The following is a 25288-nucleotide window of genomic DNA, read 5'->3' on the forward strand; positions in this document are numbered from 1 at the left end:
CCCGGGGCCTGGGAGGGGAGGTGTGGAGGGAGGAGACCCACTGCCATTCTTGGTATGGTTCTCTCTCTGGAAGCAGAGCTGCATCTGGCCTCCCTCTGGGCAGCTTATAAGGCTTGGTGCGAGTTTTGTTTATGCAAGTGCAGCACAGAAGGGACAAATCTGCCAGCACCGGGACTGTTGCCTCTTGAGTCCTTTTGCATACATTTCTCAAATGATAATTCACTCTACCCAACCCCCTTCCCCACCCCTAAGGCCGATTTATTGAAAAAACCACCTTATATGGTAATATTGCTAACACACCGTCAGCTGGCCTTTTTAGGGACTCTGTTTAAAGAAGATCCGCCTCTGGGGTTTTATATTGCTCTGGTATTTATGCCAAAGACACAGCAGCCCTCAGTCACTGGGAGAAGGACCTCTCATACACCCGGTGAGTACTGCACCGCTTCTGCCATCTCATGTCTGCCTTTCTGGGGCCGCCTGGCCCCCTGGGTGCAGGCGGCGCCTCCAGATTGGCCTGGCTTCCGTGACGCCGGCCCAGGTCACACGTCAAGGCCCTCGGTGTGCAGTGGTGCCTGCAAGCACACTGCTGCCTGCCAGGGAGAGGCATTTCTGGCCGTGGGGCATCCTGGGGCAGGGACAGCCTGGACCGGTGCTTCCTGCTCCCTAACTGGGTGGTGGGAAGGATAGTCACCTGCGGTCTCTACTCACGGTGCTCACCAGGGCCAGTGCAGATCTACACCCTCATATCCTCTGTCCTGGCACAGAATGTCTGGGAGGTTGTTTTAGAGCAGCAGATGCTCTTCAGAAGAATGGCTTTCCTCGGGGTATTTGAATCCAAACCAGCGATGATTCCTGGGTCCCTGATATGTCATGTTGGGGATAGGAGAGTATTTTCTTCTGACCCCTGTGGGTTTCTCTGACCTCTGATGCATGCTTGGCTGAGTTTTCTCAGCCTTGAAGGCTCCAGGGTCATTGGGGGAGGCAAAAAGTCAGGAGTAGGGTGGGGCAAGTGTCCTGAGGCATTGTGTGGTTTTAGGGCTGGAAGGAACATGAAACTATCTGATTCATTCTCTGAGGAGAACACTGAGGCCTAGAGAAGTTAAGCAGCTTGTCCAAAGGACTCACGCCAGCTATAAAACCACCCGCCAGTGCCACTGTCCTCCCCCACCACACACACAGACACAAGGACACAAACAATTAAGAGGAAAATGGGACCGAGTCTGTGTCCCCATTTGCGATCAGAGTCCGCTGACATCTCCTGCCAGCCGAGGCTGGCTGGTGCAGTGGTGCAGGCCCTGTGGGGGGGGGCAGACTGCCCAGCTACCAAAGTTACTGAGAACCTCAATTTCCTCACCCTTAAAAGAGGAGCGATAGCAATAAGATCTACCTGGCAGTGCTGTTGGAAGGAGTCAGTGAGCTAACACATGTATCAAGAGCTCAGGTCGGTGATGTCGGGTCCTGGCCCTGAGTGCTCAGACTTGCAAAATCACCTGGAAGACCTGTTAAAATTCAAAATTTGCCTGACCTCTAACCCCAGATTCTGACTCAGTAGACTGGGGTGGGGCCTGATAATTTCCATTTCGAATAAGCTCCCAGGTGATGCTGAGGCTGAAGTCTGGGACCACACTTTGCACAGGGAGGCTCTAAGCACTTGCTTTTATTCCTTGAGTGGGTTTAGACTTTGAGACTGGCTCTTGGGCTGAAGTGAGGCGGAGATTCCTGTGACAGAGTTATTTGGGCATTAGGAAAACTGTGGTGAGCAGAGATTTCACAGGCCAGGCCTGGGAAACCAAGGTGGGCAGTATGACATCATGACCTTGAGCCTAGATTTCTTTCCTCCTTTCCTTTGTTCATTCCGGCAACATTTATTGAGCGCTTATGTGCCAGGCACTGTCGCTGCACCTTAGGGACAGTGTAGGGGCTTCTGTAGTCACTGGGAGAGACAGATGAGAGGAATAGATAAATATATGAGAGGGATGAAGCCCAGGAGGAGCCCCTCACTCAGCCTAGAAGTTATCAGGGAAGGCTTCCTGGAGGAAGGGGTAGTCCCAGGACAGAGGAGGCACGGTCTTTGGGACACTTTAAGTGGCTCAATTCCACTTAGATTATAGATATAGATTTCAAGGCAGGAAGCAGGGAGAGCTAAGGTCAGAAGGGTGGGCAGGGCCAGATTACTGGGGCTTTATACACTGAACTAAAGGATTGGGCAATGGGGGACTAGAGAAGGGTGACAGCAGGAAACTTGCCCTCTGAAGGGACTGCTCGGGCAGCTGTGAGGAGAGTGGACAGGAACGGGCCAAGACTGCTACCACAGTGTGCAGTGGCCCCAAGTGGGTGGTGCCGGGTGGCAAGGGGGGCTTGGGTCTTGGTGGGGAGGGAGGAGGGCAGAGTCGCAGTGTTAGGACTGGGCTCCATCCTCAGTGAGTGGTGCGATTCTCTGAGAAGCCAGTCCAGTTAGAGGACGGGGATGAGGGCAGCAGTCCCAGGGGTGGAGTCAAGGGGCCGTGGGGTGGAGATGCCCCGCAGGCAGTTGGCTCTGTGGCTCTGGAGCTCAGGACAGGGGCTGGGACTGGAGCTAAGCAGGAGGAGACAGTGAGTGGTTGGGGTAAAAGTTAGAAGAGCAGGCTCCAAGGGCAGATCCCTGGGAATCAGAAATGTTACTAGGCAGAAGCTGTTTCTAATTTAATTAGTGTATGTCAAACAAGTCAAGATACCCTGAAGTTAATAAGAGATGCTGCACGTATTTTTCACCGTGGGAGTGCTTCTGGGCAATCATCACGTGGATATACGTGCACGTGCAGATTGTGATAGGCTGCCTACCTGTCATTTGCATCCTCACCCCAAGATATTTCCCCCACTGTTATTTGAAATCTTACCATCGGAGCGGCCTTCCTTTTCGGACTTTAACTTTCCACTAAAACGAAAATGTCTTTGGGAGCTGGCATGAATTCAACCTTCCAGTTGATCATCATAATCATTGATTTGGGACGTGGCTCACCCATCTCCTCCCAGTGTGACCGACTTCGTCTGGGAGCAAGTTCTAATGGAGAAGAGTAACAGAGATACTAAGAATTATTTCTGCTGCCTTTCACAACAGGGCTTGGCAAACTTGTCCTGTAGAGGCCAAGCTAGTAAATATTTTAGGTTTTGTGAGTCTTCAACTCTGCCATTGTAGCCTAGCAGCCATGGACGGTATGTAAATGTGGCTGTGAGCCAATAAAGCTCTTTACAGGCACTGAAACTTGATTTTCATATTGCTTTCTTGAACAGAATATTTTTTTGCAACCATTTAAAAATATCAAAACCATTCTTAGGGAACTGTATTCAATATCTTACAGTAACCTTTAATGAAAAATAATATGAAAACGAATATATGTATGTATGCACGACGGGGACATTATGCTGTACACCGGAGATTGACGCATTGTAACTGATGGTACTTCATTAAAAAAAAAAGGTCCTAACTCCTGGGCTGCACAAAAACACGCGTTAGTGTGCTGACCGGGATTTACAATTTATAAAGCACTTCATTCCCATTATTTCGTTTGACCCATCATCCCGGGAGATAAATGCCACCGGCTCCCGTTTTACAGTGGAGGGAACTGAAGGCCAAAGTGGGAGACCGGGGAGGGGCCGGGGAAAGGGCGCCCCGAGGCAGGAGAAGGGCAAAGAAAGGAGGGTGGGAGGGGACTCTGAAGCCAAATCCGGCTCCCTCAGAGTGAGGGGTTGGCTCTCATCCCATCCTCTTATTTGCTTGGGGGCATCCAGGGGGGTAAGTGAGAGAGCACATTCTTCCTGCTTATTGCTGGGGAGAGGGGAGCTATGTTTCCAACTCCGTGAAATCCTCAACGAAGCCCAGATGCAGTTCATGCTAAAGAGCCCAGCACAGTTCACTCAGCTGTCTGCGAGTGCAAAGTGGTTGTGACCCAGGAAACCGCAGTGACTTTGGCTCTGGTTCAGCTGACACGCTCCAGTCCAGCCGCAAATTACCAGCCAGCGGCTGAGGGAGGTTTAGAGTTTCTCCCGCCAGAGACATTCCAGGAGAGCCAGGCTCCGTGGTCAAACCCTTCTCCCCGGGGCAGCTGGGGTCCCCATCGAGGCTCCACTCCAGGCGAGCACCCCTCACCCTGCCTGCACCCCACCCTCACACTTCTCATTTGGCTCCGACTTCGAAAAAGCGGATTTAAATCCACCTGAAGTGCTGTAGAATGGCATTGTTGACAGCTTGAAGCTGCTTTGTGGCTTGTCTCAGCAGCTGGAAAGCAAGTCCAAAGCCCTCTTTCTTTCCATGCATAGGGAACTTCAGGTGGAGACAAAAGGGCTCGTCGGAAAGCCAGAAAGGCATGAGAGAGGGGTGCTGACGGGACCCCAGAGGGAGGCAGCCACCGGGGGGCAGCGTTGCCTCCTAGCTGCCTTCTAGCTTTAGAGGTGCTCTTCCACTCGGGGCGGACCCCCTGCTAGAACAGGGAAATAGCTCTTTGCTGACCAGCTTGTGCACAGCACTGTCCCTGGGTGGGTCTAAATCAGGCCCACGTGACTGAGCTGTCATGAGACGTGGGGCCTGTAGGGGCAGAGCAGACCACCCGGGGGAGGGCCAGGAAGGTGGTGGGACAGTCAACCAACATTCACTGAGCACCCACTGTGTGCTAAACGCCGGCGTGGAGGCTGTACACATAGATCCAGACCTCGTCGTGGCATAGGAGGGGCTCAGAGGCTCAGAGAGAGAAAAGAACACAGACCCTTTTGTTTTAGGGCTTTGGCTGCCACCAGCCCTAGAGAGACGGGGAGGCAGAAGCAAAACACCAAACATGGAGAAGTCGTGAGAGTTTCACTGAGGTGATGGGGAAGGTGTAGGCCTGGATTTGGAACCTGTTCTGGGCCGGCCAGCCCTGCTCTCCCAGTCAGGAGCCCGTGGGCTAAGTCCTTTCTCTTCCTTGAGACTTGGTTTCCTTGTCTGTAAAATGGGAATAAAAATATCTTCCCTCAGGGCTTTTGTGAGGATTAAACAGATAATGTATGTGGGAGGCCCCTATTTTTTTTTAATTAAAAATACATTTTTACCGAAAATGAACCACGGAACATACTGCTGTTTTACCTAACAAAGAGGCTTGCATATTTTCCACTGCATTAAATATTCTCTCTATCTTATGGAGGTTTCTGGCAACTAGTTTACAAAATGATTTGTTTATTATCCAATAACTTTTTTCAACATTCAGTTTGTTTCTGATTTTGATTATTTTAAACAAAGCTGTGAGAAACTGACTCCTGGCCCAATCTTTGCACTCACCGATGAGTATTTTCCCAATGATAAATTCCCACAAGTGTCTTTGTGGAGTCAACATTTTTAAGGCTTTTGATAAGCATGTTTGAATCTCCCTTCAGAAAAGCAGTTCAATTCAACATGTGTCAGCAGTGAACGCAAGCCCGCCTCCCCACGCCTCTGCCTGCGAGGGTGGCCCTGAGAACGGGACACAGTTCTCCAGCCAGAGGTGGGGTTAGCTTTTAGGCCTGGCTACAGCACATCGCGGACTGTCAACAGCACACTAGGTCCTGCTCACAGCTGCCGAACAAGAGCTTTCACAGTCTGGTTATCTAGACTCACATCCAGACCCTCACATTTATCCTATTAAATTTAATTGTATTGCATTCCGCCCATTTCCTTCTGCTTTGTGAGATCTTGGACTTTGATTCCTCCATCCAACATATTTGTTTTATCTGGAAATTTAAGCATGTATTCTATATTTTCATCCAACTCATTTATCAGAGTTTCACATGAGGAAGGACCAAGAGTGGAGCTCTGAGGCATACTGATGCCTCCAGGTTGACACTGACCTATCCATGAACACCTTTCAATGACAGTAACGCAGGCAGCTGTAAATATGCCCAACTGATTTTTTGTTCAGCCCGTGGGACTTTATCACTAGGGATATCACGGGAGAACTTGTCAGAGGGTGAGATCAAGTTGAGCTCAGTGTCTCCCACCTTCTGCATTTCCAGCCTGGTGGTCCTGGGAAAAAAGGGGAGGCTGTTCCTCTGCCAGCATTTGTTCCTGGTAGATTCTTACCAATTACAAAAGATCACTGTTTCTTTAATGATGCTTTCTTTGATAACACCTTCTGGAAATGTGCCTAATTTTCACATCAAGATTATCTGAGGTTTTAGACAACTGCCTTCTTTTCCTTTTTGAACACTGGGAAAATATTTGCCATCTCTGCCTCCTGATATCTCTCCATGTCTCCAGTCTTCTAACACGGTGGGAGCTGAGGGAGCTTCTCTGCAATCCAGAAACTGTTCAGACGAGAGATGATATTGTTTTGAGCAACTAAATACTTTCCTTCAGTCGCTGCCTCACCTCAGACCTTGGTATCCTCTTACCCAGATTTGTTCGACTTCTGTTATTCTGAAAATCCTGCTCCTTGACATCCATTGATTCATTCACTCATTCATTTGGATGAGTTTAATCACTATTGATTAAACAAATGTTTAAGGGCCCACCCTGTGCCAGGGTGTTAGGCATATCGATGAATCGCTGGAGAAAAGAGCAGACCCAGCTCCTGCCTTTACAGAAATACAGCTGAGCCCCGTTGTGCAGAGATGATCGCTGCAGGGACACATTCGAGGTGCTGTGAGGCAAAGAAGAAGGGCCACTAACTGAGGTGGGTGGGCCAGAGAGGCCTCGTGAAAATGCAGTGTTGATGCAGAGGACTGACAGGTGACAGGAGGCAGAGGAGCAAACGGGGGTGGGGGGTGTTCCAGACCCCATGTCTAAAGGTCCAGAAGGGAGAGGAGATGACACAGTTAAGAGAACCCACACAGCCAGAGAGAGAAGGCCAAGGGGTACGAGAGGGGAGATGAGCCTGGAGACACAGGCGGGGCCAGATCTTGCTGGGCCTTGTGGGCTGAGTTTGAGACCTGGGACTTGATCTCCATGGCCTTGGGGACTCGTGAAGGTCGACAGGGACAGAGCAGATCTGGATTCAACAAGTCACAGTGGGCCTCCTTGCTAGGGTGCCCTCTGCTTGAATATCACCGGGAAGGGCTTCCTTTTAGTCTGAAAATTATGTGAAAGAGCTTCTGCTCAGTCTCTCGGTAGCCTTTCTTCTTCTTTTTCTTCTTTCTTTCTTTCTCTCTCTCTCTCTCTGTTTTTATAGAAGTCTAGTCAGTTTACAATGTCGTGTCAGTTTCTGGTGTACAGCATAATGCTTCAGTCATACATGAATATATATATATATGTTCATTTTCATATTCTTTTTCACCATACTGCAAAATACTGAATATCATTCACAGGCCTGTGGCTCTGTCTCCTCTTGGCTTTGGCCATGGTCTTCGCTGTCCACCTTCCACATAAGGCCGTGGGAGACCAGGGTCCCAGGTTTCGGTGGCGCTGCTCTCTTCTCCTGCGTGTTCTGAGTGATGCTTGGGCACACCATCCTCGGCAGCCGCCATCTCTTTCCGCATCTTTTCTGCCTCTCTTCTCTGGACGCCCACAGTCGGCCTGCCTGCTGCTCTTCCCTTCCCACTCCCATTCTGCCTGCCTGGGCCTTCCCAGGCCGGAAGGCAGTCCCCACACCATCTCCCGAGCTTCTGTTGCTGCCCTGTGGTCACCAAGTGCTGGCTTTTTACACCCTCCCCCTCCCCCTGTCCAAAGAAAGAAACCTGCCACAGATGCTGGGAGAATTAATTCCCTCATCCCTCTGCAGTCGTTTCAATTCCGGGGTCTGCACTGGAGGAAAGACTCCTGTTTTACTTCCTCTGAAGCGGCAGGGCCAGTGAGTCCCAGCACGAATTCTCTGGCTTTCCTCTCTCCTCCCAGGCTCCCCCTTCCTCCTCAATGGGCTTCTATGCTTAGTGTACATTTTACCTGTAACTACTGCCTCTTTTTGTCCTTAATGACATAATAGGATTGGTTTTAATTCTAAACTGTACCTGGATACACTCTCCTTGTCAAAAATGTTAACATTACGACCCTTCCCCTCCCGGTCCCCTTCCCACCTCCAGAGGTAATCATTACACTCATTCTTAGATTTGTTTTTTTTTTCCAGAACTTTTTCCTATGGGTTCACATCCACAAAAAGAAAAGTAGGGAAAATACAAAATATTGTTTGGGGCTTTAAAAAGAACTGAGATGGTTTTATGCTGAACATTCTATTCTGCAGCTTGCTTTTGATCACACAGTGGAGTGGCTTAGAAATCTATCCGTACTACTTCGTGTCGATCTGCCTGGCCCTTCTCTTAACTTCTGTACAGTATTCCTCAAGGCACCTTCGGGTAGTACCAGGTTGTTCCTCTGATTACAGACTGCTAGTTTTCCCACCTTTGCCAACACTTATGATAAAACTCTGAATCTTAACAATACGATGGGTGAAAATGATCTTATTTCATTCACACTTCCTGGTAAGCAGTGAGGCTGGTCAACTTTTCATGTAATTGTTGGATATTTGTATTTCCTTTTCTGTCAATTATCTATTTCTTGTCTTTCTTTTTCCCCCTTTGGGGCTATTTATTTCTTTCTTACTGATGTAAGAGTTCTTTTACATACTAAATAATAATTCTTAATTATGTATTTTGCAATTTCTAAATCCCTTTTCTAAACTTTAAGTCTTGCAGAGATTCTCTGCATTGCATTGAAGCTTCATCACCACTTCAGTCTTTAAGAGGCAGGTGGATCCATTTGCTGGGGCTGCCATGACAAAAGAGCACAGTCTGGGTGGCTTAACAACAGAAATTTATTTTTTCCACAGTTCTGGAGGCCAGAAGTCTGAGATCAAGGTGTCAGCAGGGCTGGTTTCTTCCGAGGTCTCTCTCCTTGGCCAGTAGAAGACTGTCTTCTTACTGTGTTTTCACATGGTCTTTTCCTTTCTCTCTGTGTGTCTGTGTTCCAATTTAGTTCTATTGAATTAGGCATATTTGACATCAGTCATATTGGGAAATGACCTCATTTTAATTTAATTACCGTTTTAAAGGCCCTATCCCCAAATACAGTCACTCTCTGGGCTACTGGAGGTTAGGACTTCAACACAGAAATTAGGGGGCACACAATTCTGCCCCAAATGGCAGGGTGGAGGTGAGAGGTCCCAATGCCACAGAGTGAGGGGCCAGGGCCACCCTGGTCCCTCCCGGAACTATTGGTTGCCAACAGTCAGGCCCCAAAGCCAAGAAAACTCTCCAACATGATTCTGACAAGTGGCCGGCTCTCTCTCCTCCCCAGTCCCCCAAGGCGCTCCAGCCCCCGATTCACTCGGCCACACTCACCATGTGTGAAGAGGAAACCACCGCGCTCGTGTGTGACAACGGCTCCGGCCTGTGCAAGGCTGGCTTCGCAGGAGATGACGCCCCCCGGGCTGTCTTCCCTTCCATCGTGGGGCGCCCTCGCCACCAGGTGTGTGCTCAGCAGGGCCTGAGGCTGTGAGCTGCTGGGAGGAAGCACTGCGTCCGACGTGGAGTCTCTGCCGGGCTGTGCGTGCGTGCGTGCGTGCGTGCGTATGTGCGTGCGTGTGTGCGTGCGTGCGTGTGTGCGTGCGTGCGTGCATACGCACGTGCGTGCGCGTGAAGTAAGGTAAGGTACGAGGACGACGTGGATGGATGCTACCTGTTCTCGCTCAGAAAACGACGCTGTTTTAGGGGAGAGAAGGGAGACCGGCCCGCAGAAATCCTCTGCCGTCTCTCCCGCCATTTCCACATCCTCATTATCTGCCCCATCCTTGTCTCTGGTCCTGTTTCCAGAGGAACAGGGCATTTTTCCTGCCTTTACCTTCCTTTGGAGACCTTCCGATGCCTAAATCCCCCCAGGTAGAGCCCTCAGCCAATTCCGCTCCCCTTCCCTCCCCTTTGCATTGCAGGGCGTGATGGTGGGAATGGGCCAGAAGGACAGCTACGTGGGGGATGAGGCGCAGAGCAAGCGAGGGATCCTGACTCTCAAATACCCCATTGAGCACGGCATCATCACCAACTGGGATGACATGGAGAAGGTACGGGCGGACCCCCCTCTAACGAGCTCGTGCTAACGACGGTGTGCCATCACGACCCTCACATCCCGCAGGCCTCCGCCCTGTTAACTCTTGCTCTAAAATATTTCTCACATCCTTCTTTTTTCCCTGGCCATCCCCACGGCCTGTCTTCAGCCTCGGCTGCCAACATCTCTCACTGGACGATTGCAATGGCTTCCTGACTGATTTCCCAGTCTCCTGCCTCACTCACCCAAGTCATTTTCTGCATTGCTGCAAAGTTATCTTTCTGAAAACAGACTCACCTCCTCGGTCGGACCCTTCAGGCGCTGCTCACTAACAGTAGGTTCCTAACTCGCCGCCTGGCATCTGAGGACTGGGTCCCACCTAAGTCCCAGCTTCATCCTTTCCTGCATCTTTCACTCCAGCCCAGTGCTTATCCTTCTTTAAAACATGCTGCTGCCTCTAGAAAAGCAAATAGCTTTTTCCTTTTATTTTCCCCATCATGACCTCAGATAGGTGGCGCATCGATGCTATATTATTATGATGCTTCTCTAGTGAAAATTTTAAGTTGGAATCTCTAGGGATTTCTAGAAGTTGTTTTTGTGTGTGTCAGAAGATGTGTGTATGGGGGTAACTTTTTTATTTATTTACTTTTAACATTTTTTAAATTGAGTTATAGTCATTTTACAATGTTGTGTCAAATTTCAGTGTAGAGCACAATTTTTCAATTATACGTGAATATACATATATTCATTGTCACATTTTTTTCGCTGTGAGCTACCACAAGATCTTGTATATATTTCCCTGTGCTATGCAGTATAATGCTGTTTATCTATTCTACATTTTGGAATCTCAGTCTGTCCCTTCCTACCCCCCACCCCTTTGGCAACCACAAGTTTGTATTCTGTCTATGAGTCTGTTTCTGTTTTGTATTTATTTTTTTTAGATTCTGCATATGAGCGATCTCATATGGTATTTTTCTTTCTCTTTCTGGCTTACTTCATTTAGAATGACATTCTCCAGGAATATCCATGTTGCTGCAAATGGTGTTATGTTGTCAGTTTTTATGGCTGAATAGTATTCCATTGTATAAGTATACCACAGCTTCTTTATCCAGTCATCTGTTGATGGACATTTAGGCTGTTTCCATTTCTTGGCTATTGTAAATAGTGCTGCTAAACACTGGGGTGCAGGTGTCATTTTGAAGTAGGGTTGGTTCTGGATATATGCCCAGGAGCGGGATTCCTGGGTCATATGGTAAGTCTATTCCTAGTCTTTTGAGGAATCTCCATACTGTTTTCCACAGTGGCTGCACCAAACTGCATTCCCACCAGCAGTGTAGGAGGGTTCCCTTTTCTTCACAGCCTCTCCAGCATTTGTCATTTGTGGACTTTTGAATGATGGCCATTCTGACTGGTGTGAGGTGATCCCTCATTGTAGTTTTGATTTGCATTTCTCTGATAATTAGTGATATTGAGCATTTTTTCATGTGCCTATTGATCATTTGTATTTCTTCCTTGGAGAATTGCTTGTTTAGGTCTTCTGCCCATTTTTGGATTGGGTTGTTTGTTTCTTTCTTATTAAGTCATATGAGCTGCTTATATATTCTGGAGAACAAGCCTTTGTTGGTTTCATTTGCAAAAATGTTCTCCCATTCCGTAGGTTGTTGTTTTGTTTTACTTATGGTTTCCCTTGCTGTGCAGAAGCTTGTAAGTTTCATTAGGTCCCATTTGTTTCTTTTTGCTTTTATTTCCAGTGCTTGAGTAGACTGTTCTAGGAGAACATTTTTGAGATGTATGTAAGATAATGTTTTGCCTATATTTTCTTCTAGGAGGTTTATTGTATCTTGTCTTATGTTTAAGTCTTTGATCCATGTTGAGTTTATTTTTGTGTATGGCATAAGGGAGTGTTCTAGCTTCATTGCTTTACATGCATCTGTCCAGTTTTCCCAACACCATTTGCTGAAGAGACTGTCTTTATTCCATTGTATTCCATTCTTGCCTCCTTTGTTAGAGGGATAATTTTTAAATGGCAGCTTGTGTTGAACAAAATCATGTGTGCAAAATACTAATAGAGCCTTTCTGATATTCTTTTGATAATTTCTGCTGACGGTTGTCTGAGAGTTCTTGTTTCTGCAATGACTGCTTTTTGAAATGTGATACAGAGCTTACTGAGCAGATTGCAACAGGGAATAAAGAAAAGTTGGTTTGAAATCTATGCTTCACATTTACTTTTCTCTAAATCTTAGATTCAGTAAACTTGGGATGTGAGATAAATTGGTAAAATACAATAGCTTTTGCTTCACTGTTAAGAGCACAGACCCTGGAGTGAGTGGCGAGGAGATCTGGGAGCAAATCCCCCCCTCTGAGCCTCGGCTTCCTTATTTGTGGAGATAAAAATACTTTCCTCTTTGGGTGCTTTGGAGGTTGAGCTGGTCAAATACTTAATATAACCCCAAAGCATGGAACATACTTAATGCTCAATAAATGGTACATATTATTCATATATATTGAACAATATCAAACAATCTATCTAACTCAAAAACAACAGACAAAGTGTTTTGTTCATCATAGTAATATGAACTCTTTAAAGGAAGCCCTAAAAATATATTATGTGCCTTAAAAGAAAAACCAAATAGGGTAAAGCTATCAAATCTTCTCAAATTAATTTATAGTCTCATTGCCATTCTAATAAAAATCCCACAATGTTTAAAATTGTATGTATTCAAGGTACACAACTTGATGGTTTGATACGTGTATACATTATGTAACAGTCACCATATTCAAGCTAATTAACGTGTCTACTACCTCACATAGTTGTTTTTTTTTTTCTTGTACTGAGAGCACTTGGGATTTACCCTCTTAGCAAATTTCAAGTGTACAGGACAGCATCGTTACCTAGAGTCACCAAGCTCACCAGAATTTACTCACCTACATAACTGAAACTCTGGACCCCTTGACCAACTTCACACTTTCCCTTCCCCCAGCTCCTGGAAACCAGCACTCTGCTCTCTGCTTCTGTGAGTTTGACCAAAAATATCACAAGTTTTAATTATGCACGATAATCATAAAGGATGGGGAAATAAATAAGGCAAAATCTATGAGAGTAAAGTGAATAAGAAAAACTATGAGAGGAGACTTGCCACATCCAAACATTAAGATATAATGTAGAGTTACAAAAAATCAAACGATTTGGTACTAGTACAGTGGTAAAAAGGAAATACATGGTAAGTGAAACTTCCAACACCAGATGGGAGAAAAGGATTATTTAATGAACTGTTCTCTGACAGCCGATGAGTTATTTGGGGGATGGGGAATCTGTTTATTGAACTTACCTCGTACCGTTTCATCCAACAAATATCAATTGAATATAAAAGTTAAATATAAAAATTCAAATGATAAAGAATACAATATAGTAAGTACGAGTATTTATTAAACTTCCGGTGAAAGAAGTCATAGGGAAAAAGAATGACAAAGGGGGGAGGATATAGCTCAGTGGCAGAGGGCATGCTTAGCACACATGACTGGACTACGTTCTGGGTTAATCCCCAGTATCTCTGTTAAATAAATAAACAAACAAACAAACAAACCTAATTACTTACCCCCTACCCCAAAAAAGCAAGAGAAAACCTTAAATAAATAAATAAATAAAATTTTTGAAAATAAATTTTAAAAAACTGATGGAATCCACCCCCAAAAAACAACAGAAAAAGAGAAAACCTAAAAATAAATAAATAAATAAATAAATAAATAAATAAATAAATAAATAAATAAATAATTTTTATAAAAAGAAAAGGAATGACAGATATGATCTCTTAAATATCATAACTTCTGGTTGATACATGAAAAATAAAACCAAATTTAAAAGGCAAACAACAAATTACAAACAATGTTCACCAAATGCGTGGATGTGTGTCCATGATTGGGACATTGTGCTGTACACCAGAAATTGACACACTGTAAATGACTACTTCAATAACAAAAATTTTTTCAATGTTCACAACAAATGCAATGGAGGATTAATATAAACAGCTTCTGTCAATTGATAATTAAAAACAGTAACTCTCCACCAGAGAAGTAATCAAGGGACATAACCTGATAATTGGCCAAAAAGAAATTATCAAAAGCTGACAGTCTGGAAAAGTTTAAACTTCTTTGAAAAATTATTTTTAAAACTTATTTTAAAATGCAAAATAAAAAAAACTAGGTGTTATTTTTACCTATCAATCTATTTCGTATTTTAAGAGTAAGAATACTAAATGCAGGAAAGGATAAAACAAGTGTCTTCATATTCTGAACTAAAGACCAATTTAGCCTCTTTGTGGGTAATAGAAATCGAAAGGTTTTCCAATTGCCATCCTCTTTAGCCCACTGATTCTACTTTCAGAACTTTTTTCTTTGGAAAACATCCTGAAAAGAAAAAAGAAAATATAATATACACAAAGATGGCTATCACAAGATTATTTATAAGCAAAAATCAGATACCTTGAATAGCACTGTGATTAAATATATGATGGTGAACTATATGAAAAATGTTGCATAACTCTTAAAAATAATTTTTTGTTCAATTTATTAAAAATAAATGTTTTCCATGAGAAAGAAAGTTATTTATGTTATATTAACTGAAAGCTGACAGGAAACAAAATCAAGCATAAAAGTATAATAAGAGTGAATAACAAATAAGTGAAAGTATGTAAAGTAAATAAATGGTAATAATAATACATTTGAAAATACAGAAAGATGAAAGTTTAGGGAGAAGGAAAAGGCCAGAATGTTCATTAGTAGGTGATGGAAATATGGGGAATTTTTATTCCTCTTAAAAATATTTCTCTGATTTTAAAATTGTCAACATCTTTAATCTTTCAAGTACTTTATAAAATCTCCCCAAAATGAAAGAAAATCAAGTGCAGACGCTTGGTCCCAGCACCCGGAGATTCCGATTCGTGGGTCTGGGATACAGCCTAGGCACCTGCAGCTGTAACACCTGTCCCAGGTCATTCTGTTACAAAGCGTCAGGGACCCACATCTGAGGAAATTCTGACATCACGTGACTGAGACCTGTTGCCATCTCTCGTGTGTCTCCTGGGCGCCTTCCACAGTCCAGGCTTCCCCTTGTGCCATTTGCTCTCAAGATGCCTTTCTCAGTCTCTGCAGACCTTCCTTTGCCTTCAGGGCCCACTCAAATCTCCCAGAAAATGAACTTCTCCTGCCTCTTCCTTCACTTAAATCTGGATGTGTCTTTGTATTTTGTCTTTTCCACTGCCTGTCTCCTCTCCAGACTTTGAAACTAAGATCTCGGGGCCGTGTCTGATTCCTGTCTGCCTTCATCACACTCAGCACCATCCTAGCACAAAGCGAGGGTCCGTGAATACACGGGTACAATGGACTCAAAGGGCCCCGTGCCCCACCTCTGATGAAATCAAAGTCCTACGTCCCTGCCACTCTTTGCCGAATCCCTCTGGGTCGCTGAAGAGGGAACTGGGCACAGAGCAAAGAAATCACTTCCTCTGCAGCGGTGATTCTCAGCCAGGGCGATTTGGCCTCCCAGCGGGCATTTGGCCATGTCTGGAGATTATTTTCGCTCATCGAGCTCCAGAGATGCTACTGGCACCTAGTGAGTGGGAGTCAGGGATGCTGCTGAACATTCCGTGATGCACAGGGCAGCGCCCCACGACGAGGAATTATCCAAGCTGAAAAGTCTAAGTGAAAGTTCACGCATATCTGTCAGGTTTCAGCAGGAAATCATAGACACCGAGCTGGGGTTTTGAAATTAATTTAAGGAAGGACGACTTACAGAGGTGTCAGCAGGATTAGGGAACCAGAACGGATGTGGAGGCACCCAAGTACTAGCAACAGAGGAAGCTCTTATGGTTGTAAGGCCGAATGGGGCAAGGGCAGCGTCACCAGGGCTCAGTGACAGCTGGAGCCTGAAGAGGGGCTGCCCAAGAGGAGCTGTGCTCAGGGACGGCCACATCGCTGCCAGGAGGACCCCTGCCCTCCTCCCTTCTCCCTCCTCTCACTCTCCAGCCTCTTGCTGGTATCTTCCATCAGCCAGACACAGCCAGGAACCAGAGAGCTGCAATGGGCCTGGCCCCCCAGGGCACAGAGCAGGAGCGAGAAGGGAGAAGAATAAAGAGGAGGCAAGTTCAGGTGGAAATAATCAACATGCTAAGTCTATTGGCCCCAATTCTGAGTCCTGTCTGGGGCCCTGTTGAGAAGGAATATAGCCTCTAAAGGTCAATCAGAAATTCCCAGGATGAGGAGGGTATAGCTCAGTGGTAGAGCATATGCTTAGCATGCACAAGGTCCTTGGTTCAATCCCCAGCTCCTCCCTTCAAATAAATAAATAAATAAACCTAATTACCACCTCTCCCGCCCCACAAAAAGAAATTTCCGGGACTGACAAGCCTCTTCTCCAGATCCAATCCAGTCTGAGAAAATTTGTACCATACTCTCCCAGCCTGGGCATGTCCATTGGAATTTTCCAGCCCACTGGGAGCCTGCTGGACTCATCTGACTTTTGTCCCACCCAGATCTGGCACCACTCCTTCTACAATGAGCTGCGGGTAGCACCCGAGGAGCACCCCACCCTGCTCACGGAGGCCCCCCTAAATCCCAAGGCCAACAGGGAGAAGATGACCCAGGTAAGAGGCCGGGAAGACTTGAGCACTGACACAAGAATGCAACACGGATGCTTGGCCAGGCCCTTTCTCCCGTTCGTGCATCAATGCAGCAGAGTTGTTTGAGGACCTGCTGCGTGTGTAGTCCATGCCAGCCCTGTGGGACGTGGGAGTGGGGTAAATAGGCACAGTTCTGCTCTAAACAAAACCACAAGCCATTCTGTGGGCCAAGAGGTGCTGTGATTTCTGCCAGTCTTCCCGTCTGCATTGTCCTTTCAGATCATGTTTGAGACCTTCAATGTCCCCGCCATGTACGTCGCCATTCAAGCCGTGCTCTCCCTCTATGCTTCCGGCCGCACAACGGGTGAGTAGCGCTGTAATCCGCTCCCTTTCTGACTAGAGGGGCAGGAAGGGAGAGCTGGGCTTCTGCAGAGGTTCCTGTTCAGAAGAATCTAAGGGGCAGCTACCAAGGAAGACCTCGGTTAGGGATAACAGAAGGGAAACCCACGTAGAATGCAGATGTGAGTCTACCCAGTATAGCCGGAAAGAGTTTACAGGAACAAACCATGACTAGGCAAGGGCCACTTCCCTCCCCGCAGTCAGTCTGGAGCTCATACACACTTCCCAGCAGTATTGGAATGTTTCTGCTCGTGAAGCAGCAGCGGCAGAACCCGTGATGGTGGGTGTGTAAGTAGGATGCAGCCTCGGTATAGACAGGTGCTCAGGGAAACAGAGCAATTTTTAATAGGGACTTGACCACTTCCATGAACATCATTTAAACGTTCATTCACGTATTCATTGGTTTGCCCTTTTATTCATTCGTTCAGCAAATATTTTTTCCCTTACTCCCTACCACATGCCAAACACTGCATCAGGCCGTGGGCACACACTGGCAAACGAGACAGACCCAGCTGTTACAGAGCTGACAGCCTCGTGGAGGAGAGACAAAAGTAAAAGCTAATTTTGCTGCAGGTGATAAGGACAGTGATGGGGAAATACAGAGTATATACAGTTCGGTATCCTGCTCTTTGCACTTGGCTGTATGTTGTGAATGTTGTGTTTAATGGCCACGTGGTACTCATTGTATGCTGGTTCCAAGATTTATTTAATTATTTTACCATTTCTCTATTGCTGAACTTTTAGGTTATCTCCAGGGTTTTTTTTTTTTTAATACAATATGCTGTGATCAACATCCTTGTGTAAGAGTAAGCTACTGGTCTCTGGATATTTATTTGGGATCTGGCCCTTACTGAACCTTCTTATTAACTCTGACGATTTCTCAGTTGATTCTCTGAGGTCTTCTAGGTATACAACCATATCGTCTGCAAACAATGAAAATTCTGTTTCCCTTGATAACAATACCTGTTATTTCTATTTTCTGTCTTATTGCGTTGGCTAGAACATGCAGGACATTATTCAATCGTAATCATACAACAACACTATTGTAGTGTTTCCCCCGTCAATTATGCTGTGGCTGTTGGATCTAGAGGGATTTCTTATCATATTGAGAAAACTTATTTCCCTTCTCGGTTTACTAAAAGGTTCATCAGTAGAGAATGTTGTTTTTTCAAGCTGGTTTTTACTGTCGTTTTAGAGCTAACATTCTAACTGCATGGGCACACGTGTTAGTTTGATGCCTGAAGAATACGCAACTTATCCAGCCTTGCTTAGCGGAAGTGCATCCTAGATGCCAGTTGACAAGTGTGCACTTCTGTGACATGGAACAGAGGAAGAGGAGACATTTTACTTGTCTTCCAGAAGACTACAGTCTCACTGGGGAGAATAAACTGACACACACAAAAATTGATGTACACAAAAGAAATATGAGTGATGATTCTCACAGTGGGTGAATTTTCTAGCTGCTAAAGAAAAATATGGTAGCAGAATTGCATTTGGTAACAGGTCCCACAAAGAGGCAGATGAAAGAAACGTAAAGGTTTTCATAGGTCCTTATCCCCTCTGTCCTTAGGCATTGTCCTGGATTCGGGGGACGGCGTCACCCACAACGTCCCTATCTACGAGGGCTACGCGCTGCCGCACGCCATCATGCGCCTTGATCTGGCTGGCCGCGACCTCACTGACTACCTCATGAAGATCCTCACAGAGAGGGGCTATTCCTTTGTGACCACAGGTATCCAGCTTCTTCTGGACTGGACTTGCGCTCAGAATCACATGTGATCTAGGACCAGAGGTTTTCAGGACTAACGAGAAGTCAGTGGTCCTGAGTCCCCGAACTCCCTTAGGGTAGACAGGGAGGCCCTGGTCTGGGGTTGGGCCCCTGGACTGTCTGGACAAGACCAGGTAGTCAAGGCAGCCTTATTTAAGGAGGAATGTTACCGACCAAGACACCCTGGGGAGAAGGACAAGGCTTACACTTTCTTATCCTAAGAAGCACTCAGCTTCGCCCTCCTTTAAGTGCTTTTTCATAGCACCCCCTCCCTCTCCGGGGACCTGCCACCTCTATCTACGTCCACACTAGGATCAGAGCAAGTTTTTATGGGCCTGAATGGTGGTAAGGATTTGGTGGTGCCTTCCATTATTTAGGGGGCATTTATGGTTTGTCTGAGGACAAATGGAATAAATAAAGCCTGAATTTCTAAGGGGAAGCAGCCCCCTGGGCAGGAAGAATGCTTAATAGGGGTCTTCCTAGATTCTATATGATCCCGGCATCTAAGCCTCCACCCAGAGGGGAAGTGTGTCCTGCCAGGCCCTCAGGGAGGCTGCAGCTACATCAGGGCAGAGTGATGGGAGCAAGATGAAAAGCATTTGCAAAGATTTCCGTGGGAAGCAAGATTTTGAACTTCCACTTTAGAAAGAGGAATGAAGGCATTAACATTCATCCTGAGACTGAGTCCAAAGGAGAAGTAAGCGGGATGTTTTCATGGCCATCACAGTGGGACAATCAAACTAACAGAACTGAGTATCTGCTCTCTGTGGTTCCTACTCTTTCCAGCCGAGCGGGAAATCGTGCGTGACATCAAGGAGAAGCTGTGCTATGTGGCCTTGGATTTTGAGAATGAGATGGCCACAGCGGCCTCCTCTTCCTCTCTGGAGAAGAGTTACGAGCTGCCCGATGGGCAGGTCATCACCATCGGCAACGAGCGCTTCCGCTGCCCCGAGACCCTCTTCCAGCCCTCATTCATCGGTGAGGCGCTGCCCTGGTCCCTGCCAGGCGGGAGGGCGGGGTCGGAGAGAGAATTACCAGGGGCCACGTGCACTGTTTATCGGTTACACATAGCCGATATTTTTCCAGGAAGGGCCAGAAATACATGAGCAATACCACTAGATAAATTTCAATTTTAAATAAAAGGGTAAGGAAATCAAAATAAAGGAAAAGGCGGGTAGGGAATAGAACATGAAACTAAGAATGAGGTTAAATCACAAAGCCCGCTTGGATCCCTCAACATTTAGGTCATGGGATCTGAAACCTGTACAGTAAACAGGATGGGTTAGACCTGGTTTCAGTCCTGATTCTGCTCCTTCAAGCCCTGTCACCTTGGACATGTTACCTTTTCAAACGTCAGTTTTCTTACCTCTAAAGTGGAAATCATGATAGTACTACCAGATAGGGTTGCCGCAAGGATTAGAAAAGATAGTATTTAATCCAAGGACAGCTACTTTCTTGAGGAGTGGATGAGAGAAGGGCCTGTAAGCAAAGGTTGACTTAACATTAAGGGTAGTGGTAAACAGCAAACTGGACAAAGTGCTATCGGCCTAAGAAGCCAGGGAGGGCTTCTCAGAGAAGGTGAATATTTGAACAGAGCCTTGAAGAGTAAGTGTCATTTTATGGTATCTGGGGATGAGAGGAGTGCAGAGTGAGGAATGGCATGCAAGGCAGATGGAAAGGTATGTGCAAAGCACAGAGGAGTGAAAAGTCATGTTCTGTGTGGGACATGATGGGTCACGTGTGTGTGTGTGTGTGTGTTTGCACATAGAGGAAACTGGAGAGAGCCACTGGGCCACACAAAGACCATGGGGGTTAATCATATCAGCAATGTAGTCCCCTGGAAGCTTTTTTTTATTATTGGATAAAGAAGATGTGATATGTATACATACACACACACTATATATATATATATATATATATATATATACACACACATACACACACACATATACATTTATATACACACTATATATATATATATATATATACACACACACACACACACACAATGTGTATGTATGTGTGTGTGTGTATATATATATACGATGGAATACTCACCTGGAAGTTTCTAGGCAGCAGTGTAGCAAAGTCAGTTTTTCACTTTAGGAAGATTCTTCTGTCTACGGTATGGAATTACATCACATGGAAAAAGGACTGGAAGTGGGGGAGGCCAGATAGGTGGGCATGAGATGGTTTGGCATGCAAACTTTTTACTGTGGAAGATCTGGGCGCCAGGCTAAGGTAGCTAGCTGTCAACCTGCAGGCAGTGGGGGACTGTCAAGGTAATATGATGGGTATATCCATGCCACGGAATTATAATTTGGCTATAACATGGGTGAATCTTGGCAAACATTATGCTAAGTGAAAGGAGCCAGACACAAAAGGACAAGCATTACGTGGTTCCATTTATATGACATGTCCAAAATAGGCAAATCTCTAGAGATGAAAAATAGATTAGTGGTTGTCTAAAGGGTGAAGTGGTTGCAAAGTGGTCACGAAGGGGTGGAGTGGAAAATGGAGAGTGTCTGCTAATGGGTACAGAGATTATTTTTGATTTACTTATTTATTTATTTATTTTGGGGGAGGTAATAAGGTTTATTTACTTTTTTATTTTTAGAGGAGGTACTGGGGATTGAACCCAGGACCTTGTGCATGCTAAGCATGAGCTATACCCTCCCTCCTATTTTTGAGGTGTTAAACATGTTCTAAAATTAGATTGTGGTGATGGTTGCACAACTCTGTGAATATACTAAAAACTACTAAACTATACACTGTAAAAGGGTGACTATTATGGTACATGAATTCTATCTCAATAAAGCTATGCAGAAAAAAATGATACAATGAAAGTGTTTCTTTAGAAACATACCTCAGGCAACAATGTGAAAGACCAGTCAGAGCAGGGGTGAGCTAAAGGCAGGGCGATGACCAGTGGAGGGTCTGACCTTGTAATCCATCAGGAAGGTGATTAAGGGTCTGAACAAGGGTAGCTGCAACAACAGGAGGGGCACTTGAGGAGCAGCAGGTGTGGGGTGATGGATGCTGACTAGATACTCTGATCTCCACTAGGCATGGAGTCAGCTGGCATTCATGAAACGACTTACAATTCCATCATGAAATGTGACATTGACATCCGCAAGGATTTATACGCCAACAACGTCCTCTCCGGGGGTACCACTATGTACCCTGGCATTGCTGACAGGATGCAGAAGGAGATCACAGCCCTGGCCCCCAGTACCATGAAGATCAAGGTGGGTCCTGCCCTGGGTCCCTCATCCAGCTCGTTGTACAAATACCTGTCTACTTGGGAGAGGTCCCTAGTCAGGCTGCCAGGCCTGTAGCTTGGTAGTCCCCTGGGTGCACCCTCATCCTGGCCTGAGACAGATTTCATCTCGGGGGATTATGTTCCTTGGGTGCTGATGAGCTGGAGACACACTTAGCTTGGGCTCTCAAACATAATTGGATGGACGCCATACCAGAAGAAGGTAAAAGAATTTGGGATGGAGAGAATGCTGAGGGGGGTGAGAAGGAAATGAGAAGAGAAAGAGAAGAAGGAGGCAACATCACAGCATCTTTGAATTTTAAAAAGGACCTGGGCATCACCACAGAGGAAGGTGAAATTTCCAAAGAGAGAATGTTGGCCAGATGACAGGCTGCTGGTTCAAACTCACAGGGATGTTCCCGGATTCCTGGACAGCCTCTGATCTGTTGTCCCATCTTGGCCACAGCCCTCCCACGCTGCTTCTCACCTCAGAGGCCTCATCAGAACAGGAGCTCATCTGTCTTACTGCTTCTCCCTGACCCCCGCCCCCCGTCCCCAAGCAATCATACAGACATGCTTAGGGCTTCTAGGAACTTGGCTGCTAGCAGGGTTAGAAAGAGCTGGGTGAAGGAGAGAGATAACAAATAGGTTGAAAGCTACAAAGTCTCACATTAAAGTTGGTGTCTGGGGAGCAGGCCTGCTCTGAGGAAGTGTATTCTCTACAATCAGTATTCTGAGAACCTCCTTCACAGACGCCTTCCACTTGCCTAGCAGATGGTGCTCAGCTCAGGGAAGCAGAGCGGGCCACCAGCAAGCAGGGGAGAACCTGTGGGCTCTTTTCACCCGGAGCCACTGGAGCAGCCATGCTGATTGAGGCCTGCCACATGGGGGACACTGTGCCAGGCCTGGGCGGGGCCGTGTGTCAGGGTACTGCACCTAGCATCACCCGCAGAGTCCGGTTCGATAGGTATGAGATGCCCCCATCACCTACACAGATACAGGGACACCAGTGAATTGATGCATATCCCAATTCATGAGCCGCTGCCCTGACTTTAGTCATACGTGTCGGCCTTCAAGTTTAGGATCTAAGTAGTGGACATGATGAATGGAAGAAGGGCTTAAACAAGCCCAGAGGAGGGGAAGGGGCACTGCAGGCAGGGGAAATAGAGTGAACAAAGGTGCCCAGGGGTGTGTGTGCAGGTACGAACACCCCAGCCAGATTGTGCAGGAAGATGTGTGTAGAGGCACTGGGGGAGATGGGGACAGGGAAGAAGGGATGTGTGGTGGGAGTGGGGCTGATTCAGGGCCTCCTGCTCAAGACAACCCAGAGTTTTCTCACGACTAGAACTGCCTGGCAATAAACTCTTTAACCTTCCTAGTAGCTGTGCCAGTCATTGAGGTGTCTGTCAAGGAAGCAATAAGGCAACTTTTGTCTGCCTGAATCATAAGATAGCTCCTAAAGACCCTACTTATCTTGCAATTCCATGATGCTCTGCAATTTAGGAAATATGTACCGAGATTCTTAGGAGACAAAAAAAAATCAGTTTTGTGTATGATTTGTTCTGGCACTGAGTTCTTAGTCCCTGTAGAAATCGGAATTAGTTGAAGAGTAACAGTCATTCTGGATCCACTTTTAGGTGGAGTGCAAAGTTGCTGGACATGATAACCAATTTCTAAAGGCCAAACTCAGGACTCCCAGTGGCAAGGATGAATGATGTACATATGAATTTGAGCACTTCTCTGAAACGAGTGACTGTTGAGTAGACTGGCTCAGACTCAGGAATGCAGGGATCCCAGCCCAAACTGCCCAGGCATCCAAACTCCAGGCAAGAATAGAACAGCACTGCCTTTATAGATGTTTGCATTGGTCAGCTATTGCTGCATAACAGCGACTATGAAATCTCAGGGACATTACAATAAGTTTTTATTGCTTCTGCATCTGGAGGTCAGCTGGGAGTCAGCTGATCTAGGTCCAGCTTGGCTAGGCAGCAGCTCTGCAGGTCCAGGCAACTCAGATAAGGGGCACAGTTCTCACTGTGGGGCCCAGTCTGAAGGGCCAGCAGCTCTTTAAAGGAAGCTCTTCTCGTGACGATGGCAGAGGCACAAGAAAGGGTATCTGCCTGCATGCCTGAAGCACACTTCTAGCCCCTGTGTCATGTCTGCTGACGTCCCATGGCCAGAGTAAATACAGGGCCCAACCCAAAGTCACGGGGTGGAACAGTGCACTCTTCTCTTGGAGGGGCAGGGGCCTAAGGTGGAAAGGAGGGTTTTGATTTGAGTAATAGTCTAACTAATCTACCGCAAGTTTTCTCCCGCTCCTTTCTGACCATGGAGGCTGTCCTCCTGGGCGGTCCAGCAGTGTGGTGAGGTGATTCCCGGACCACCTTCCCTGCTCCCTGGGGACTGACCATGATTCACCACGTTTGCTCTTTACAGATTATTGCTCCCCCAGAGCGGAAGTACTCGGTCTGGATCGGAGGCTCCATCCTGGCCTCTCTCTCCACCTTCCAGCAGATGTGGATCAGCAAGCCAGAGTATGACGAGGCAGGGCCCTCCATCGTCCACAGGAAGTGCTTCTAAGCTCAGGGCAGATTCTCAGGGGAGCTCCCTGAGACTGCTCTGTTAACAAGCATGAAACATTAAAACCTGCAAGCCTTACTTCTCTGTCTGGGGCTCTTTATTTTCCTGGGCTGTGTCTCACAGACCATGCTAAGGGCTTTTCACACCTTGTTTCTAGCCCCACAATTATAGCTAGTTTACTAGTTAACCCAATGATCCAGCTAGTTAATGGCAGAACTAGGTCCTCCCTTCTGCCTGGTGTACCCTCACTCTCTCCACCCGGCCAAGTCCCATCCTTGATGCTCTGAGCAGAACCCACCTGGTCCTCCCAGCCGCACCTATATGGAGACAGTGGAGCCCAGTGGAAGCACATGGACCTCAATGTCAGACATTCCTCCTCCACCACCCCTGCCCTTGCCCCCAAGGGTCGGGTAGAGAAGCACCTTTTCAAAAACCCCTACAGTATTTATGTCTTAGGACAGGTTTCCCAGAAGCAGACCTGGAAATGAGGACTCACATGCAAGTGATTTTTTAGGGAAGTGGTCTCAGGAGAAACCAATGAGCAGAGTGGGAGAGACAGGGCAGGAGAGGGGACGAAGTCCCACAGAGATGGCTTCAGCCTGGTCCCCAATGTCGACTGAAATAAATGCACAGCCTAAAAGTTGAGAGTTTTATTTGGCGGACATTTCTGAGAACACGAACCCCTTCGAGCCCAGGATGACAGCTTCCCAGATGGC

At 46.5% G+C, this 25288-nt stretch overlaps 1 protein-coding gene across 1 annotated transcript; it reads left to right on the plus strand.

The window, feature by feature from the left end:
- Positions 1 to 367: 367 nt before the first annotated feature.
- On the plus strand, positions 368 to 24650 carry LOC140685624 (actin, gamma-enteric smooth muscle). Its single transcript, XM_072937468.1, has 9 exons — positions 368 to 427; positions 9209 to 9379; positions 9840 to 9968; positions 16480 to 16590; positions 16846 to 16930; positions 18536 to 18697; positions 19520 to 19711; positions 21800 to 21981; positions 24429 to 24650. The coding sequence occupies exons 2-9, from the start codon at positions 9254 to 9256 to the stop codon at positions 24570 to 24572; spliced, it is 1131 nt and encodes a 376-aa protein (XP_072793569.1). The 5' UTR covers positions 368 to 427; positions 9209 to 9253; the 3' UTR covers positions 24573 to 24650.
- Positions 24651 to 25288: the final 638 nt, after the last annotated feature.

Source organism: Vicugna pacos, chromosome 15 (assembly GCF_048564905.1).
Source record: "Vicugna pacos chromosome 15, VicPac4, whole genome shotgun sequence".
In the NCBI taxonomy this organism is placed as follows: domain Eukaryota; kingdom Metazoa; phylum Chordata; class Mammalia; order Artiodactyla; family Camelidae; genus Vicugna; species Vicugna pacos.

Bases quoted from the DNA above. Each gene is read 5' to 3' on its own strand.
- LOC140685624 (XM_072937468.1), top strand. From the start codon at position 9,254: ATGTGTGAAGAGGAAACCACCGCGCTCGTGTGTGACAACGGCTCCGGC. The intron at 9,969-16,479 runs GTACGGGCGGAC...TGTCCCACCCAG, and splicing joins ACTGGGATGACATGGAGAAG to ATCTGGCACCACTCCTTCTA. The intron at 16,591-16,845 runs GTAAGAGGCCGG...TTGTCCTTTCAG, and splicing joins ACAGGGAGAAGATGACCCAG to ATCATGTTTGAGACCTTCAA.